A 19,929-nucleotide genomic window follows, 5' to 3' on the forward strand; every position below is an offset into this window, starting at 1 on the left:
ATTCATTTGTGTGTTATTTCATTTGACTATTTATTATTATTATTTTAGTCTTAATTGATCACTGTCAAACCACTTATCAAACCACACATGCACACGCACACACGCACGCACGCACACACACATGCATGCACACACTCACACAGCAATTATGTTTTTCTCCAATGTATCGTTAGGGCTGAGGTGTTGTATCCCATAATATTCTAACTTCCTCTCCATGCACTTTAAGGCAATGCAGATGTCTGTGACCGGATGTGCTGTAAATTCACTATCCTTACTTCTAATTTTACCATCTGTGAGTTATCAAGTCAACATACAGTTACAATACAATTATTTATGTGTGTGATGTGTTTTATTTTAATATTAAGATAGCCGGTGACTGCTTGGGAAAGGTTATAAACTGTGGTGAATTCAAATTAATTTGATGCATTATGTATATTTTACTCTTATTTTATTGTTTCAAGACCAATGGTGGGGGCTCTTTGTTTAGAAGAAATGTCTGGAATTCAAATAGATTAATAAAACATACTGTCTGCATTAATTTAAGTCTGTTTTGTATTTAGTATATATTTGGTCAGAATTGTGTCTGTATACGTCCACAGGCAACACAGCTTCAGTGATTTGGTTGTTTCTTTTCTCCATCATGTGCAATTTATTCACAGCAGAAAATTTGCTCTTATGTCCTATGCATGGAGTAAGAACAAAATTGCTTGCATGTGAATAATGTCAATATATCTGCTTAGCATTCAGTCCATGATTTTAACAATGGGCAGTTGAATAATGGACACCAAGAATAGCTTTTAGCACTCTACTACATTGGGCCTGGCACGTCAATAATTATATTGAAAGTGTAATTCTGTCCCGATATTATGACATTATTCCACTATTGTTTGTACCATACATTTATTATGTGCCTGTCTATTTTTGAGAAATTCAAACCTGCCCATCATGTCTGCATTGCTTTGAAAGAGGCATGGTTTGGAACTAACAGATACATTGATTACAAATACTGTATACAGTACTCTATGAAATGACTGTCAATTGTTTTTTTAAACAAGAATAACTATTTCACTGTCATCTATTATTTACACATCACACATAATCACAAAGCCAACCTTTTCTGTGGAACTGCTACTCACTCATTTGCTTTCTCATACTCTATTAACCACTTAAACCCCAGCATCCATATTGTAGAGAAAACCTTTGCTGGAAATAGACGATCTATAAGCTCACAATATGTTGCAACTTTACAATGCCAGCTCTTACTGTACCTCGCTTTTTTTGGGGTTCAGAGACTCTTCAAAGAAACATTTAGTTTTTGTAATCTTGTTCCGCTGACCATTCAACCCAAGTTCATTACACACGCACGCACACACACACACACACACACACACACACTCGCACATGCACGCACGCAAGCATGCACACACACACACACACACACACACACACACACACACACACACACAAACATTTTTCACATCTGTGGGGTCTGTACAGTATGTATGTATGTAGTATGGTATATGATAACTGGACTTGCCCGTTCCTCAGCCTCACTCTGCACCTGAAGATCTCCTGCCCGTCCTCTCTGACTGGGGCAGTGCCCATGGGTCCAGGGATGGCCTGCCCCGTGCCCCAGGTCAAGGTTGAGATGGAGTCGGATTATGACTCAGACACCGACCACGACCATGACCACCGACGACATGGTAGCGAGACAACGCTGTAAAGGAAGCTCTGTATGAGAGGTGCCAGATCTCGCCCACAAATATATATAGTCTATATACTATATACTGTCTGTATATCTATGTGTGGGCCTGCAATCGATCACTGTACATAGCTTTAAAAAAAAGTACAAGGTGGACTAACAGCAGTAAGTATACTGACACTTCATTGAGCAGGGTTAGGGTGTTACACATATTTTAATGAAATAGAAGTGCTATGGTGTTTTCAAAAGTTCATAATTCCAGCAACATTCAGGTTTAAATCAGCACATTTTCATGCAACAAATCTTGTACAAAAGAAACACAATAACTTGTATGATTTAGCAGAAATGGCTAGGATATGTATGAGGAAGAATATGAGTAGTATATTCAATATATTTTATTATATATATACTGTATAGACTGTAACTTCGTATGTATTGGTTATGTTTCAGAACTGCAATAGTTCTGAATCTGAATCAAACTTGAAATCAGTGTCAGTTGACCCCAGACCAAATCAAACTAAGTGAGAGTATGTCCTCTAGCCTCCGGCTCTGATTCAGGTCCATAAGTATAGAATTGTTGACATTTGAGATGAGATTCAGATTCAGAATGTTAATCATTAGTGTAAAAAAAAGATGATACAAGCATTTTATGTTAGTCTCTTCAAAATCTGTGATGGCGTGTGTGTGTGTGTGTGTGGGAGAAATATTCTGTAGTGTGGGTCCCTGGTCTCCCAAAATGCTAGTCGTCTTGCTTTGTAACTCCAGTTCAGTAGCTTTCCATGTTAGCGCTCTCAACTAGGGCTGTCACAATCATGATATTTTACTTTTATTAATTGTCATACAAATAATATTAATAATTGAGACGAATGATTTAATTGATTTTTTTATATATTTGAAAATATATGAAAATTTTTCAACATGGAAACAATTATGACGAATATGCAAAATAATTGTGATTAAGCGATAATGTAATAATTGTGACAGGCCAACTCTGGGGAAAAAATAAACAACCAAAGATGTTGTGACGTTGCTGTACACGATCACTTTGGGATTGAATGTAGCAGATAGGCTTATAAAAGTCAGAACTCAAGAATCAGTATGACAAATTATACACAAATATTACAGAATACAACAAAGTAATATCCTCAGTGTTAATTTAACTATGAGTGTTACAAATACATTAACATTGAGGATTTCACATACAGTACTGAGGACATTCTTGTATCGCCATGTTTATTTTGTAATTATGAATCATATATAAAAGGTTGTGTACATGATTTTGTCTTCATGATTATTGTTGATCCTTAAATGTTATTTATTCTACCATTACTGAGAGTACTGTATTTATTGTATTATGTCCTGATGTCACCATAATAACAGAAACTGTACTGTATATTAATATTCCAATCCTTCATATTATATAAAGATGCATAGGTTTAGCATTTTACCAAAACGAAATACAATTTACTGTAATTGTATTAAAAGGCTGGCCTACTGGTCCAGGCGCATACCACTTAGGCATTGCCACATAGGCATGGATGCCTGGCGGTTTCACCGGTTCGATTCCCGATCCGAACAACCTTTGGCGGCAAAGGTCTTCCACTCCCCATCTCTCCCCCATTTCCTACTGTCCATAAAAAGCAAAAAAACTAAACTATTGTACAATTTGACAACATTACACTGTACACTTACCAGTACAGTATGTCACTGGTGCAAGTACATGATAATAAGCACATTGGGACGACATTACTTTAACAAAAGCCACAGGTTCTTCTTGAATCGTGAACAAAACTAAAACAGTAGCTACTGTCAATTAAGGCAGTCTTTGGCAAAATCCTAAACACCAATTCTCTGTCAATACAAGCATAACATCTTGGTGGTTCAGTGGTCTAAGGTGCACATTAAGTATCTCATGGGTTCAAATCAAGGTAAACACATTCATAGTATGACTTGTTTTTAAAAGTGCATTAATTGTTGGTGCCGCTCATAAACACCATCATGTTAGGACACATGACGGTGTGCCCGAGTCTTTAGTAAAACCGTCTGCAAAGCCCTCTCCTTCCACCAGAAGGGGCCGTTGGTTACACATTGGGCAGAGTTTGTTGCGTTCCTGCGAGGCCCTCATCCAGATGATGAGGTTCCAACGCTGGCCAGAAGAGATGGGCAGGGCCCCGTGCATGTGCTGGCCCCTGTGGAGGAGACCCTCTGTCACCCTGTGCTCAACCTCTGAGCACTCCGTCTCACTCAGAGGCACCTACAGGAGACAATAGCACAAGTCTGGTGTAGTACAGAGATATTACAACACTGGTTCCAAAGCACTAGGTCCGGACCTATTTTTTGGTCGTGGACACATTTTTATGGGTCCTTTAATCTTTTCACTTTCGTGAATAAAATAAAAAAATGCAATGTTTTTTTTAATAAATAAAAGAAAAATCGAATAAATTCCAAAATTAGAAAACAAATGTCTAAGAAGTAGTGAAATATTCGCACAGCGTTGTGAGCTTGTAGATCTGCTGTTTTCACTAGTTTTGGTCCCCGGGAAAACGTCTAATTTCTTTTGGGTCTCGAGCTAAAAGGTTTGGGAACCACTGTATTACATGTTCACATAGAAGGTTTTAGATGTAGGTTAATGGAACACTAGCTGCATATTTATTTAAAACAAAAAATAATTTATATTATCACCTGTCTCATATCACCAAAGTAAAGGTTGCCATCACTGAAGTCCTTCCCCAGGGACACGTTGAGCGTGACCTCTGCGTTGTCGTAGTGGTAGCTGAGGGCCAGGTCTTCGTGCATGTCGTACTTCACCACAAAGGCCTTGTGGCTGTCCAAAGAGCCCCCTCCACAGTCTGGGAAGAGCAAGGACATAATCGGATGGAGGTAATGCACACGGAGAGGGCTGATGAAGCCATGGTCGAACCCAAGTTCATTGAGAAGGATCTAGATACGAGAAAGGAGGAGAAAACATTACAGCTTACATTATTAACCACACGGACTCTAGCAATCCTATTCTGGGCAAGACATAACAGATGAACATTTGACAAAAACAATTGTACAAGCAGGCATACGCACTGCTGCCACCATCTGGCGGAGTCAGGTTAGGGTTTAAGTGGTTAAGACAAAATGTTCTGGGATGCCTTCACTAAGAATCCTAAATGCTACGGACTTCTTAAACTCTTCAGAGCAACCTACTAGCCACAGAAGTAAGTAAGATGCAATGGAAGGCCACCATTACAGTATAGACAGAACTTTCTTTCGAGTCCTCTGCTCTTTAATGATTTCAATTGGAAGAGGATGGCATAGTCCTGAGTGACCTAGCTATAATAGTCCAATAGCTAAGTAGATTTGTGAATGGTACCAGGAAAGTCAGTGTATGTCTGTGTGTGTCTATCTGTGAACAAAACAACTCAAGAACAGACACATGGATTTTCATGAAACTTAAGACTAATTACAGTGGAATATACTGTACTACCCCATAGTTGTTCATGGTGTTGGGTCTTCCTTTAGGGGCTGAAGAATGCTCAAAGTGCTCCAGCTCCTCTATCAGTGCATCACAGAAGCTTTTCTTGAAAACAGTGACGCGATACACCCTTGGAGCTTTAAAGAGATGCAGTAGGTAAAATGTGATTATAAAGGTTTAACAAATCTATTCATTTAAGAAAAAGAAAGAAAAACATACACTTTCTTTCTACTTCTCAACTTACCTGACTCTACTTGTAACAGACTAAGAAGTCCATCTCTGCTGGCTTCATTTCTCCTACAATAGTCAACAATCTGTTTGAATTCCGGGGAGAGATAGGACTCCTGGAAACAGGTGTTATTTAGATGTAGTTTTTTTTTTCTACTAGCAATGGATATGGTCGCTGTTGGACAGGACCCTTGGCTTGTACTGTATATCCGAAACGTACTACTTAGCAGGACAATACAACATTTACCAGTGTTCCAATGGATTGAATGTATATTTATAAAAACCCAGAAACATATTTAACCACACTCAACCTGGTGACCCTAATGATAACCTAAAAAACAAACAAACATCAAAACAAATATGGAGAAACAAGGTTTCTGCCCAACAGTGACGATAGGCTACATTATTTCAAGTAACATTAACAATGGCTGAAATCTACCTGTAAGTGGTAAATGTGAGGATGGAGGGGCTGGTAAATGGTCCTTATAGCTGCAGCTCTCTCAGCAGACTTCACACCAAGGAGCCTCCGCCTGTCCACTTCTTGTGAAATCTAGTAGAGGTGCAACAGTTACTCAATTTAATTGTTTATGAAAAAATGTATCCATGACCAATACAATATATTAATAACTCATATGTTGGGCTTTTGTGATGATAATTATTGGCAAATAATTACACAGAGAGGGCTGATGAAGCCATGGTACATAAAAAATGTAATAAAAAATAAATAAATCGAAAATAGTTCAAAATAACACATAGGTTAATCGATTTGTTGATAGGCCTACTATGAAACAAAATTGCCTTTTTGAGGACGTCATCAAATTGCTCATCCATTGAACAGCCAAGCCTTTTAAGTATCTGCAATGAGAAGATATCACACAGTTGTGTCAATAATAATAATACTAATAACCTTTATATGTGACTGACGTACGGTATTATGTATATGCAAACATAACCATAAATTATAACCATTTATATATAAATGGTTATAATTTATATTATGTATGTGTTTGCATATATGCAAAGTTGCAAACACACTACACATCATTATGCATATATCAGTTCAGGTGTAATGCTTTGAGAATACCCACTGCTTCATAGTCCAACCTGAACTGTTGCTCAGACACAAATCGAACATGGAGCTTGTAGTCCTCGAGAAAAATATTATCGGTAGTGAAACAACTACAAGTGTAAAATGTAGGTTTATCCTCCTTTTTCTCCATAACAACAACAGAACTCTGAACACCCGGAAGTCAAGTGGTTTATTATGATCCAACGGTGCTTTTTGTCCGATGGGATCCTCTTCGTGTTTTCTTTCCTCTTCAGTTATATTTTTCTTTTGTACATAATAGAATAGATATGTAAATAGCCACAATAGCTGCATTTCAGGCTAACACGTGTTTTCCCAATGTATTTATTTTTGGTATTATTTATTTGGGAGTAAAATAAATAAAGCCGGAACTATAAGATAGGTTGAGTGTTTTCGGGGTTAGCGTTAAAAGACGTGCTTTCGCTGTATTCGCCGTCTTGCAACTGTAGTATCCTCGCTCTCAGTCTTTGTGACTTTCTTCTTACATTTCAAATGAATTTGGGTTTAGTTTTAATCGCAGTTGATGAGATTGCAAGGTTGTGAAGACCGGATTGCCTTTTCAAAGTGGAGATGTTGAGCGCGGAGTCGCTGCAGGTGGCAGAGGAGGAGGTGGTGGAGTCCAGCTCCAACAGACTGGGCGACATCTACACGTTTGTGGCAGAAGGATGCTATCCTCAGACAATGAACCCCATCAGGAAGAAGAACCTCAAAAGATATGCTCAGAAGTTTATCATCGATGGTGCGTAGCTTATATGAAGACGTGGCAAGTGTGTTGTATAGGCTATATGTCCAGTCGTGGGGGGGAAAAGCATTACAAATGTTTTACTTAAAGTACCAATACTGCAATGTAGAACTACTCTGTTACACAAGTAAATCTGGAATTCAGAATTTGAGTAAAAGTACAAACGTATTAGTATCAAAGTGTACTTTAAAGTACCAAAAGTAGAAAGCACTCATTATGCAGAATGTTGAATGTTCCATTTCACACGTTTCAAATGTAATAGAAAAGAAAATAGCAGATCTACAAGCTCACAATGCGTTACATCGCGATGCATTGTGAGCTTGTAGATCGGCTATTTTCAAATGGCCGAATAGGGACGTGGTTACTGTATAATTTAGGCCTATTATAATAATCAAAATCTACAAAGTAATTGGTAACTGAAGTTTGAAATGATTGTAGTGGAGTAAAAGTACAATATTTGACTCTGAGATTGTAGTGGAGTAAAAGTACTGAACATTGAAATTTTGAAAATACTCAAGTAAAGTAAAAAAGAACTCAAATTTGTGCTTAAGTACAATAAACAAGTACATATATGTATTTAGTTACTTTACACCACTGTATACTTCCTCGCAGCCAATCCCGATTAAATACAACTCATCACCCAAGGGGAATTAAGTCATTGCAGCAGAAAGTAAAAGCCTTTAAGCATTTTGCAGTTAATGTAAAGTAAACATAAAAATTCAAGATCGTAAGATGAGACGAAAAATATCAGAATTCCTGCTATAGTAAATGTTGCTGGGCCACAGTATCAAAACCTATACTGTACTGTATGTAACGTTATATAAGTGCACAAATAAATATTAAAGCATTGTGTATGTGTAATATAATGGGCAGAGTTCCATGCTAATATGGTAAATATTGCAAGGCAATGCAGCAAACATGGAGACACAACCGGTTATGTTTACACAATGTGTAGAGTCAGTGTACAGTACACTACTACTATTATGCCATAAAATGCTTGATGATACATTTTCACCCAAGATGGTAGGTTGTACTATGTGGGGCCAAAGAAAGAGGAGAAGCGAGAGGTGGTGATTGAGTCTGAGAAGAAGAGGCAGATATTCCTTGACAGCCACTTCAATGACATTGGCCATCACCTAGGCCAGAAGAAGACTGTTCACATCATCCAGAGCAAGTACTACTGGCTGGGCATCGTCAAGGATGTGGTAGACTGGGTTTGTGAAGCTTCTTGTGTGTGTGTGTGTGTGTGTGTGTGTGTGTGTGTGTGTGTGTGTGTGTGTGTGTGTGTGTGTGTGTGTGTGTGTGTGTGTGTGTGTGTGTGTGTGTGTGTGTGTGTGTGTGTGTGTGTGTGGTGTGTGTGTGTGTGTGGTGTGTGTGTGTGCGCGCACGGCACGCGCGTTATTTCAAATAACAAAGCTATTATTTTAAACCATAATAACGTGAACAGTATTCTTGTTTCAGATTAAAGTGTGCGAGACCTGTCAACACGCAGAGAGGACTAAAAACATGGCAAGGACTGTTCGGCCTATTAAAGTGAATGCACCCTGGGACATTGTTGGGGTTGACATAATAGGTTTGTGCCTCAAGAGTTTAAAATAGATTACTGCCCTGTAATTTCTTTCCTAGACTGAGGCTCTCTATAATTAGTTCCTGTCTGGTTTCACACATTGGCATTTCTTTTTGACCTGAGATGTTTAGCGTCACAGGAGTATTGTTCATATGGCTTTGATATGATTGTGTTGCTTGTAATGCTGATCAAGGAATTCAAATGTATTTTGATGTTGCACTTGTTGGTATTTGCTCTATTTATTCCCCCCTTTTATGTCTTTACCAGGACCCTTCCTGGAGACCGAACAACAAAACACCAGTGTGGTAATCATCATCGATTATTTTAGTAAATGGCTGGAGGCCTTCCCTATTCCAAAGACCGATGCTCTCTCTGTTGCTAGATGCATTTCGAAGACCATATACAGGTATTACATACCATTTGTTGGTGACAGGTATATGAATTTGAATGAGTCATTATGGTTTCACTGTTATCACCATTCACAAATCGGTCACGTGGTGTTGGTGGCTACGTGCCTACGTCAGTCACGTAGTAGTAAAGTCAGCTGTTCACGGGCCCGCGGGTTTCAGTGAATGGAGAGGGGGTGAACGGGGAAGTCACACTTTGCTGACCGCTCGTAAGCACACAAACAAATGTCATGATTTCCTTTTAAATGAATGCCATTAAATGAACTGTTTTAAACTTTAATAAATGAACAAAACGCAGTACCATGGAGCCGTGATTTCATGATCATGACGAACAGCGCGTCTGGCAGGTATATATTTCCCCGATTTTAGCCTCTCGGTGACTATTATAAGTTCGATGCGATAGTCGCCATACATTTGTCAGCAAAACGTGACACTACGGATTGGATTTGGAGCCACGGAAGGACCCGACAAGTCACGCATTGGACGCGGAGCAAGCGATCAATGTGGCTATGCTGCAAACAATGGAATGATCGCATGCACGGCACGCACGCACGCACGCACGCAACGACAAAGGACCGGAGCGCATCAATGGACCAGCGGTAATGTAACCCAAACCTGTTGCGTTCTGCAGTGAACTAAAAGTTGTTCGTTTGGAACAGTTTGTGCTGGTTCTGCCGCTGAGTGGAAACTGTCATTTTGTCAAATACGCTGTGGATGTTTCGCGGCCCGCCGGGCCAAGCTTGTATTGTGTGGGTGACAAACTTAACGTGCATGCGCTGCTGTGTTTTGCCGTCGCCGATCGCTGTGGCTGTTTCTCAATGTGATCACTTCGCTGTGCATTCAAAATGAGTGGAACAAATGTTGGTTCAAATGTTGGGAAACAATACATGGAAAAAAGGAAAATAATGCTCACTGAAAAGGCCCTGGGAAATAAAATTGAATCAATTCAAAAGGAACGCAAAAAGAAAGTGGATGAAATAAAGGCTCTGATAACCTCTACCAAAGAACTCATGAAAGATGAGAAAAATGTTTCACTGGTTAAAGGACAACTTGATGTGTTGATGCGATTGTCTGATGATTCCAATGCACTGCATGATTCCTTAATGCCTCTGATTCCAAATGAGGAATATGAAAAGCAAAATGAATGGTTTTCCAAGGTCAATAAATATAAAAATGGTTTCATTAAGGACGTTGATGCTTGGTTCTCAATAAACAGAGGACCTCAGCTAGAGGCTCACAACAAGCCTTCTGAAGGGCCCCAGCAGCATAAGCCTGCTGAGGGGGAAAATGGAGAACATGGTTTGGAAGTTGTGGAAATGCCTGTGCTTCAATTACATCCTGTCTATGGTGCTGCTGATGAGGAAAATGGAGAACCTGTTGTAGGAAATGTGGAAATGCACGTGTCTCAGTCACACCAGGTCTATGATGTTTCTCCAGAGGAAAATGTAGAATATGGTGGCGTGGAAGATGTGGAGGTGATTGTGCCTCAGCCACAACATGTGCATGATGCTCAGGAGGATATTAGACCAATTGACAGCATATCAAACCAGAGCAGCAAAAATCGTGGCACAAAATCTATACGATCAAAGGTTTCCTCTACTGCGTCTGCGTGCATCAAAGCAGAGGCTGAAATGGCTGCTTTGAGGGCTCGGCAAAAGTTGCTTCAACAGAAACATGCCATTGAAGAACAGGAAGTTCAACTAAGAAAACAAAAAGAACAACAGAAACATGCCATTGAAGAACAGGAAGTTCAACTAAGAAAACAAAAAGAACAACTTGAACTGGACGCAGACATAGCCGCATCGGCGGCTAAACTTAACGTTTTGAGAACCTCTCAGTCAGGAGTGCGGCGTGCTGCTTCTCATAAATTGGATGGAATGGAATCCTATTTTGAAAAGGGCCTCAACATTAATGCAGAGACATTTGTACCATACAAGGATGGAAGGGGACAACCTGCAGGTGTTGGAGGCACAAGGCCAAAACAAAGGCAACTTGATGGAGCTAGACACCTCCAGAAACCTTCAGCGCTCACACAGACTCGGAGGGCAGTACCAAATTATGCTACAGAGCATTCAGCTCTTACACAGAAACAGAGCATGGTCCCAAAGGTTACAGGGCCTCCATTGTCCCTGTACAAAGACATGCAATCTGTTTCTAGGAACGCCAGCACTGAACAGAACAACATTATGTCTATAATGCAAAAGCAAAACGAAATAACTGCGATGTTGGTGCACCAGCAATGCATTGCCTCGCTACCTAAAAGAGACGTCCAACTATTCGACGGTGACCCTCTGCAGTACCATGCTTTTGTGCAGTCATTTGAGCAGACCATAGAAGGGAGGACTGACAATACTGTTGATCTCCTGCACTACCTGGAGCAATACACCAGGGGGCAGCCTCAACAGTTAGTCAGAAGCTGCCAACACATGACTGACGGCACTGGATATGCTACAGCAAAAGCTTTACTCCAGGAGCACTTTGGAAATGAGCACGTCATAGCATCTGCCTATATGGACAAAATCTTTGCATGGCCAGCAATCAAGTCAGAGGATGGGAAAGCCTTGCAAGCGTATAGTCTATTCTTACGCGGATGCTGCAATGCCATGAAAGATGTCTACGACTTATGTGACCTGAATACATCTGCAAACATGCTCGCTGTGATCAAGAAGCTGCCCTACAAGTTAAGGGACAAGTGGCGAACAGAAGCATGTAACATCCAAGAAAGACTTCGCAAAAGAGCTATGTTTGCTGATATTGTGAACTTTATCGAGCGTGAAGTGAGAATCGCTACAGACCCTGTATTTGGAGACATACAAGACGCTCCAACGATGGGGGCTTTCAAAGAAAGTGGCAGAGCTAAACCTGTACCTCGTCTTCAGGCTAGAGGGAGCAGCTTTGCCACAACCTTTGTAACTGTCGAAAGAGAAGCTCTTAAGGAAACCCATGTGAAGACTTGCCTTTTCTGCAAAAATGATGGACACAAACTGGAGTCGTGCACTCTATTGGAGAGTAGAGCCCACAGTGAGAAGATGGAGTTCCTGAAAAGGAATGGAGTTTGCTTTGGCTGCCTGTGCATTGGGCACATCAGCAGAGAATGCAGGGAACGTCTGTCTTGCAAGATATGTGGCTCACGACACCCTAGCCTACTTCACATCCACTCTAAGGAGAATGGTGATGCAGAGAAAGGCAGGAGCAACTCAGACAGAGCAGTGGACCGAGCTCTAGTTGAAATCCAAACCGGTGGTCTTACTGGGGCCGGTGACCAAGAATGTAAACTTGCCATCGTACCAGTTAAGGTTAAATCAAGTAAAGGTCAAAGGTCAGTGGAGACCTATGCCTTTCTGGACCCAGGGAGTTCAGCATCCTTCTGCACGACGGGTCTGATGGATAAACTGGGACTCTCTGGGAGGAAAACGAGGATCCTTTTACGTACCATGGGCCAAGAAAAGGTGGTTGATAGCCGCATTGCATCCGACCTGGAAGTCGCTGGATTGGACAGTGACTGGTACTGTGAATTGCCCAAAGTCTTCACACAACATCAGATGCCCGTTAACAGAAGGAACATCCCACGACAGCAAGATCTCAAAAAATGGCCTCATCTGAAGCATGTCTATCTGCCACAGATAGATGCAGACGTGGAGATGTTGATTGGCCTGAATGTTCCCAGAGCCTTGGAACCGCTGGAGGTCATCCGAAGCATTGATGGAGGACCATATGCGGTCAAGACGATGCTCGGATGGACCGTAAATGGACCACTTGGAGAAGACAGCAGTGATGATCCTGTGACTCAGTCCGCTATCACCGTTAATAGAATCTCTGCTGTCACCCTCGACGAGCTCTGGAACCAACAATTCAAGTCAGATTTCCCTGAAAACAGCCAGGATGAACTGCAAGGGCAGTCAAGGGAAGATTGTAGATTTCTGGAAATGGCTGATGAAACTGTGGAACTGGTTGACGGCCATTACGTTGTTGGATTGCCACTGAAGGATAAAACTATAATCCTGCCCAACAATCGTAAAGTCGCTGAGCAACGCACCCTCAACCTGAAGAGGAGGTTTAGCAGGGATGCGTCCTTCCATAAGGACTACACTGCATTTATGGAAAACCTGATTTCCAGTGGATACGCTGAGAGAGTGCCAACTACAGGACTGGAGCGAAGTGACGGCAAGGTTTGGTATATCCCTCATCACGGGGTATACCATCCCAAGAAAGGAAAGATCCGTGTGGTCTTTGATTGTGCAGCATCATTTCAAGGTGCATCGCTCAATGCACATCTCCTGCAAGGACCGGACCTGACAAGCGGGTTGGTTGGAGTCTTGACCAGGTTTAGGATGGAGCCCATTGTTCTGATGTCTGACATTGAGGCCATGTTCCATCAAGTTCGAGTGCCAGAAGCAGATGCAGACTTGCTTCGATTCCTCTGGTGGCCCAATGGGGATTTCAGTCAACAAATGGTGCAATACCGGATGGTTGTCCATTTGTTTGGCGCGACATCATCACCAAGCTGCGCTAATTTCGCTCTCCGAAAGTGCGCAGAAGACAACAAACAGCTCTTCAGCCAGCAGGCGTTCGAGACCATCATGCACAGTTTCTATGTCGACGACTGCCTTGCTTCCATAGCCTCAGAGAATGAAGCCATATCCCTCTACCAGGACTTGGTAAACCTCTGCTCCATGGGAGGCTTCCGTTTAACAAAATGGCTAAGTAACAGTCGCCGTGTGCTGGCAGCGATACCAGAGGAGGAAAGAGCAAAGGAGGTCAAAGACCTGGATTTGGACAACGACATCCTACCAGTTGAGAGGGCACTGGGAGTGCGTTGGTGTGTCCAATCAGACACCTTTAAGTTCAGTATAACCTTTCAGGACAAACCACTGACACGTAGAGGAATCCTTTCTACTGTCAGCTCTTTCTATGACCCTCTTGGAATTTTGTCCCCCGTGGTTTTCACAGCCAAGAGGATCATTCAAGACCTATGCCGGAAGGGGCTAGGATGGGACGATGTCATACCAATATCTGTGGCACAGGAGTGGGCTGATTGGCTCAAGGAGTTACACCTGTTGGAGGGCTTCAGCATCAGACGATGTTTAAAACCGTCCAACTTTGGAGAAGCAACCAGCGCCCAGTTGCATCACTTTGCTGACGCAAGTGAGGAGGGATACGGTACTGTCACGTACCTGCTGTTGCGCAACAACCAGTCTCAGACTCACATCGCCTTTGTGATGGGAAAATCCAGGGTGACACCCTTAAAGCCTGTGACAATCCCACGTATGGAGTTGACTGCAGCAGTCGTTGCAGCTCGCATGGACAAGCTATGGAGGAAGGAGATAAGACTGCAGCTGCAAGACAGTGTTTTCTGGTCAGACAGTACTTCTGTGCTGAAATACATTAAGAACGAATCCTCAAGATTTCGCATCTTTGTAGCGAACAGAGTCACAGAGATCCTCAAGATGTCCAATGCTTCACAGTGGAGGTATGTGAATACAGCACACAACCCTGCAGACCTTGCCTCCAGAGGCATGAAGGCGGAGCTGTTCCTTAAGAACGACACGTGGATATCTGGACCTCCATTTCTCATACAGCCAGAGGAGACATGGCCTGTTTACCCAGACCACTTGGGAGAACTTTCACCTGAAGATCCAGAGGTTAAGGTGTCAGCTGCCACTGTCTCTGTGGAACAAGAGGAGGATGATGCTGTGATGACTTTGATCAAACGCAGCTCATCTTGGAGACATCTCACAAGAGTGATGGCATGGATCCTGAGGCTCAGAACCTTACTTCGTGATAACAGGAAGAGGAGAGAAGTCACTGGAGGTGCTTCTCAGCCAGCATTAAAGGTTACAGGACACAAAGACGTTCTCGACAAGGAGAAATGTCTCTCATTGGAAGAAATCAAAGAGGCTGAACTGGAGATAATCAAGTACAGTCAAAGAAGAAGGTTCCCTGAAGAGTTCTCTTGCCTCCAAAAGGGAGAGTGTGTGAAAGGGAACAGTCACGTTTACAGACTCAGTCCATTACTGGAAGATGGTGTGTTGAGAGTCGGAGGCCGACTTAGTAAGGCTGCGATGCCCGAAGAGTCTAAACATCCAGCCATAATTGCTAAAGATCTCCACATCTCAGACCTCATCCTACGTCAAATACACCAAGAAGTTGGCCACGGCGGTAGGAACCATATGTTGTCAAGGCTGCGCCAGCGCTATTGGATCCCTGCTGCAGGTGTTGCCATAAGGAAGATCATTTCTAGATGTGTCATTTGTCGTCGGCTACACGGAGCTGCAGGTCAACAACAAATGGCAGACTTACCTGGTGACAGAGTTTCAACGGGAGAACCTCCGTTCACTTATGTCGGAGTTGACTATTTTGGTCCATTTGACATCAAGCGTGGCAGGAGTCTTGTGAAAAGATACGGAGTGATCTTCACATGTTTGACAATAAGAGCCGTACACATTGAAGTTGCCTCATCTCTGGACACAGATTCGTTCATCAACGCCTTGCGGCGCTTCATTGCAAGAAGAGGACAGATCAAAGAGCTGCGCTCTGACAATGGCACTAATTTCATCGGTGCAGAGCGTGAGCTGAAACGAGCTATTGAAGGATGGAACTTGGAGCAGATCAACGACGTGCTCTCGATGAAAGGAATCAAGTGGACATTTAACCCTCCTACCGGATCACATCACGGCGGAGCCTGGGAGAGGTTAATTCGTTCCATCAGGAAGATTCTTAATTCCACTTTGAGGACACAAAGTTTGGATGAGGAGGGACTCCATACAGTACTCTGCGAAGTAGAATCAATTCTGAACAGTAGACCTCTCACTAAAGAATCCACAGATCCGAATGATTTGGAAGCTTTAACACCCAATCATCTTCTGCTTCTTAAAGTCAAGCCCAGCTTACCACCTGGTCTGTTTCACAAGGAGGACAGCTATGCACGCCGGAAATGGAAGCAGGTGCAATACATCTCTGATCTATTCTGGAAAAGGTGGATTAAGGAGTACCTGCCACAATTGCAGGAAAGACAGAAGTGGACAAAGATCAAACGGAACTTTATCCCTGGAGACATAGTTCTCATAATGGACGATTCCGCACCTCGGAATTCTTGGATCATTGGGAGGATTATAGAGACAATGCCAGATAGGAATGGACTTGTGCGACAGGTCCGGATCAAGACCCGGACCAGCGTTCTCTGCAGACCCGTGTCCAAGATCTGCCTTCTTCAGGAGTCGACAGAGGCGTGAAGGCTTTACTTCGTTTCCATGGATACGGATTAATTGACTTTTGCAAGACATCGGGGTGCTTTGACTTCTTTGACTTTTGCGTGACTTTCAATTGACTTGATTTTGGGGTGGGGGTCGATTCAAGAAGAGTGAACCAAGACCTGCAATGGACTAACGAACTATGATCGACCGTCTTGCGCAAAAAAATCGCAAAAGAAAATGCCCAGAAATGTGAAAAAGAAAAAAAAGGGCAAAGAAAATTGTAATGTATTGTTTTCCCATTATGAATTGATTCATTGGTAATTATTACTGTGTAATTATATGTAATAATTAGGGGCCGGAATGTTGGTGACAGGTATATGAATTTGAATGAGTCATTATGGTTTCACTGTTATCACCATTCACAAATCGGTCACGTGGTGTTGGTGGCTACGTGCCTACGTCAGTCACGTAGTAGTAAAGTCAGCTGTTCACGGGCCCGCGGGTTTCAGTGAATGGAGAGGGGGTGAACGGGGAAGTCACACTTTGCTGACCGCTCGTAAGCACACAAACAAATGTCATGATTTCCTTTTAAATGAATGCCATTAAATGAACTGTTTTAAACTTTAATAAATGAACAAAACGCAGTACCATGGAGCCGTGATTTCATGATCATGACGAACAGCGCGTCTGGCAGGTATATATTTCCCCGATTTTAGCCTCTCGGTGACTATTATAAGTTCGATGCGATAGTCGCCATACACCATTCAACCTCTATGCAATACCAAGAACTTGAACAGATACAATTAAAATTCCCCAAACCAACAGATATTTCGACCCCTATGCTGAATGGAATCCCTTTTCTTCTCTTTAACCAGGTTTGGAGCACCTAAAACCCTAGTTTGCACACAGAATATTGATTTCTGTGATGAGGTGAGATTGATTTAATAAACATGAGAATAAGAATAAAAGAATCCAAGATATATCTGTATAGAAAGCATAGCATGGTTTTCAATTCTAGAAGACAATAATAATGATCATTTGTACTGTATCTTGCTGTACAGTACCTTAAGCCTTGTTGTTGTGGGTGCGTTCCAGGTGACAAAGCTGCTGTGTGAAAGGTGGAGCCTGGTGCAGAGAGTGTCTTCTTTGGAGCAGCCACAGCTCAACCCGCTCCACGACTGTACCAGTGTACTACTGAAGGAGGCCATAGTCCAGATGGTGACAGAAAAACAGGCAGAGTGGGATGATTTCCTGGAGCCCTTGTTGTTTCTGTTCAGAACGTCCACCAACCCCACCACCAAGTTCACCCCTTATTCCCTGATGTTCAACAGGACGGCTAATTTACCCAATGAGGAGGTAATGCCACTGCTGCTGCTATTACTGCTGCTACATCTGCTACCACTTCTAATAATAACAGCAATACAAACTTTATTATGTAGTATTTTTAGTTTAACATTCATCAAGTGTTTCAGACATAATATAAAATCATAATATATAAAATAATAGGGAGTCTCACTTAAAATGGATGCATAACAGCATAATGTTAATGAATCTGTGATATCTCCTGTGATAAATGATAAATGTCATGCCTTTTTCTAAAGCGTGCAAATAGGGTTGGCTGCCTTTGCTTTTGAAAAGTGCCAATTAAAGTTTCATTTTCAATTTTATTTGTTTGATGGCGACATATTTCAAGGCACTCTTTTCTCCCCCTGTTATCCAGACAAAACTTAGCCTCCTTAATTATGATGAACAGGAGCAGGATATACATGTATACTCTGAAAAGGAAGAGGCTGCTCCATATATGACCGCCATGCAGGAGCAACAGAACTCGGTCAAGCAGCTGGTAAAATGCTATTTTCTATAGTCCGTTACATATTGGATTTCCCTGTTGGGTTGTGTGTGTGACATGGTAAGAATGAATTTGTATCCTACTGACAGGTGTTGTCCAACATGAATGCAGCCTACAAACAAGAGAAGAAAAATGCAAAGCGGAGGTTACGGAACATGCCTTCCATGACCTTTAAGATTGCGGATCCCATGTTCGGATCAGGGGAGTCACCCTCCCCCAAAAAACTGAAGGAGAGTCTGTACTTATCCTTTCCTGTGGAGACGGTGTTGGCTACAAAGGCCAGAAGCTCAGATGACAAAAATACTGATTTAGAATATCCCCTCCAAGTGTCTGATGTCCACTGATGATTGATTCTATCAATAATAGCGAAGTTGGAAAGCAATTTATTATTACATTGATGGAACATGACTACATGTCTTCAAGCAATTTATAATTACATCGATGGAACGGGTACACACCTCTATTCCGAAACCCCACCATTCCGAAGATTGACTTCCATTATTCGGAATGGTGGGGTTTCCCATTGTTCTATAAGACCCCACCATTCCGAAAATCAGAAACACCACCATTCCGAATATGCAGTTTCATTTTCACCCACCTCCATCCACCCCCACCAACCTCCACCCACTTTCACCCACCTCCACCCACCCCCACCCACTCTCAACCTCCACCCAATTTCACCCAACTCCACCCATCTCCACCCACTTCCACCCACCTCTACCCACTTTCACCTACCCCACCCACCCACCTCCATCCACCCCACCAACCTCCACCCCCACCTGTACCCACATCCACCAAGTTTCACCCAGCCCCACCCACCTCCACTAACTTTCACCTACCTCCATCCAGATCCCTCCACCCACCCCACCCATCTCCACCCGCTTTCACCCACCTCCACACACCTCCACCTACTTTCACTCACATCCACCCATTTTCCCCACCTCCAACCATTTTCACCCATCCCCACCCACCTCCACACATTTTCACCCACATCCAACCAGTTTCAGCCACCCCCACCTACCTCCACTCAATTTCACCCACCTCCATCCACTCCATCAACCTCCACCTACTTTCACCCAGCTCTATTCACTTTCCCCCAACCTCCACCCACTTTCACCCAGGCCCACCCACTTTTAACCAACTCCACCCACTTTCCTGTCCCTCGGAAGTGGGTGGAGGTGGGGGGGCCAAAGTGGGTGGATGTGGGAGAAAGTAGGTGGAGTTGGGTGAAAGTGGGTAGAGGTGGTTGGGGGGGGGGGGGGGAGGGGGGTAAAAGTGGGTGGAGGTGTGTGAAATTGGGTAGAGGTGGGTGGGACTTTGCAAAACTGAGGTGGGTGGGTGGAGGTGAGTGAAAGTGGGTGGAGGAGGGAGGAAGTGAGTGGAGGAGGGGGAAAGTGGTTGGAGGTGGGTGGGGGGGTGAACGTGGGTGAGGTAAAGTGGGTGGAGGTGGGTGAAAGTTAAAATAATTTAAATTTCGGAATGGTGGGGTTTCGGAATGGTGGTGTTTCGGAATGCTGGTGTTTCGGAATGGTGGGGTTTCGGAATGGTGGTGTTTCGGAATGGAGGCCCGTCACCCGATGGAACATGACTACATGTCTTCATGAGCTGCTGAAATCCAGGCGGAATGATGGAAATCCTAGTACTGGAAGAGCTGGATTATTAATGGTTACTTTCAGTTAACAATATGCAGGAAC

General features: G+C 42.8%; 3 protein-coding genes across 3 annotated transcripts in view; 2 read left to right on the top strand and 1 right to left on the bottom strand.

The window, feature by feature from the left end:
- Positions 1 to 1,723, top strand: part of slc4a5a (solute carrier family 4 member 5a) — a gene marked incomplete at its 3' end in the record, with an annotated part of 37,156 nt that extends 35,433 nt beyond the window's left edge. The window contains exon 23 of the mRNA XM_080737946.1: positions 1,549 to 1,723. Within this exon, the coding sequence (XP_080594072.1) occupies positions 1,549 to 1,723 (175 nt within the window). The remainder of the gene's footprint in view (positions 1 to 1,548) is intronic.
- Positions 1,724 to 3,523: 1,800 nt separating this feature from the next.
- ogfod2 (2-oxoglutarate and iron-dependent oxygenase domain containing 2) lies at positions 3,524 to 6,610 on the bottom strand (the record flags this gene model as incomplete). Its single annotated transcript, XM_080738558.1, has 7 exons — positions 3,524 to 3,956; positions 4,385 to 4,642; positions 5,175 to 5,299; positions 5,407 to 5,506; positions 5,830 to 5,940; positions 6,189 to 6,245; positions 6,479 to 6,610. The coding sequence occupies 7 exons, from the start codon at positions 6,608 to 6,610 to the stop codon at positions 3,699 to 3,701; spliced, it is 1,041 nt and encodes a 346-aa protein (XP_080594684.1). The 3' UTR covers positions 3,524 to 3,698.
- Positions 6,611 to 6,935: 325 nt separating this feature from the next.
- On the top strand, positions 6,936 to 18,747 carry LOC308296368 (gypsy retrotransposon integrase-like protein 1). Its single transcript, XM_080739628.1, has 8 exons — positions 6,936 to 7,216; positions 8,240 to 8,433; positions 8,681 to 8,792; positions 9,054 to 9,192; positions 17,262 to 17,316; positions 17,482 to 17,742; positions 18,107 to 18,229; positions 18,325 to 18,747. Exons 1-8 carry the CDS (start codon positions 7,048 to 7,050, stop codon positions 18,577 to 18,579), a joined length of 1,308 nt encoding a protein of 435 aa, XP_080595754.1. The 5' UTR covers positions 6,936 to 7,047; the 3' UTR covers positions 18,580 to 18,747.
- Positions 18,748 to 19,929: the final 1,182 nt, after the last annotated feature.

This window comes from Nannobrachium achirus (assembly GCF_963921795.1).
Source record: "Nannobrachium achirus genome assembly, chromosome: 12".
Taxonomy (NCBI): domain Eukaryota; kingdom Metazoa; phylum Chordata; class Actinopteri; order Myctophiformes; family Myctophidae; genus Nannobrachium; species Nannobrachium achirus.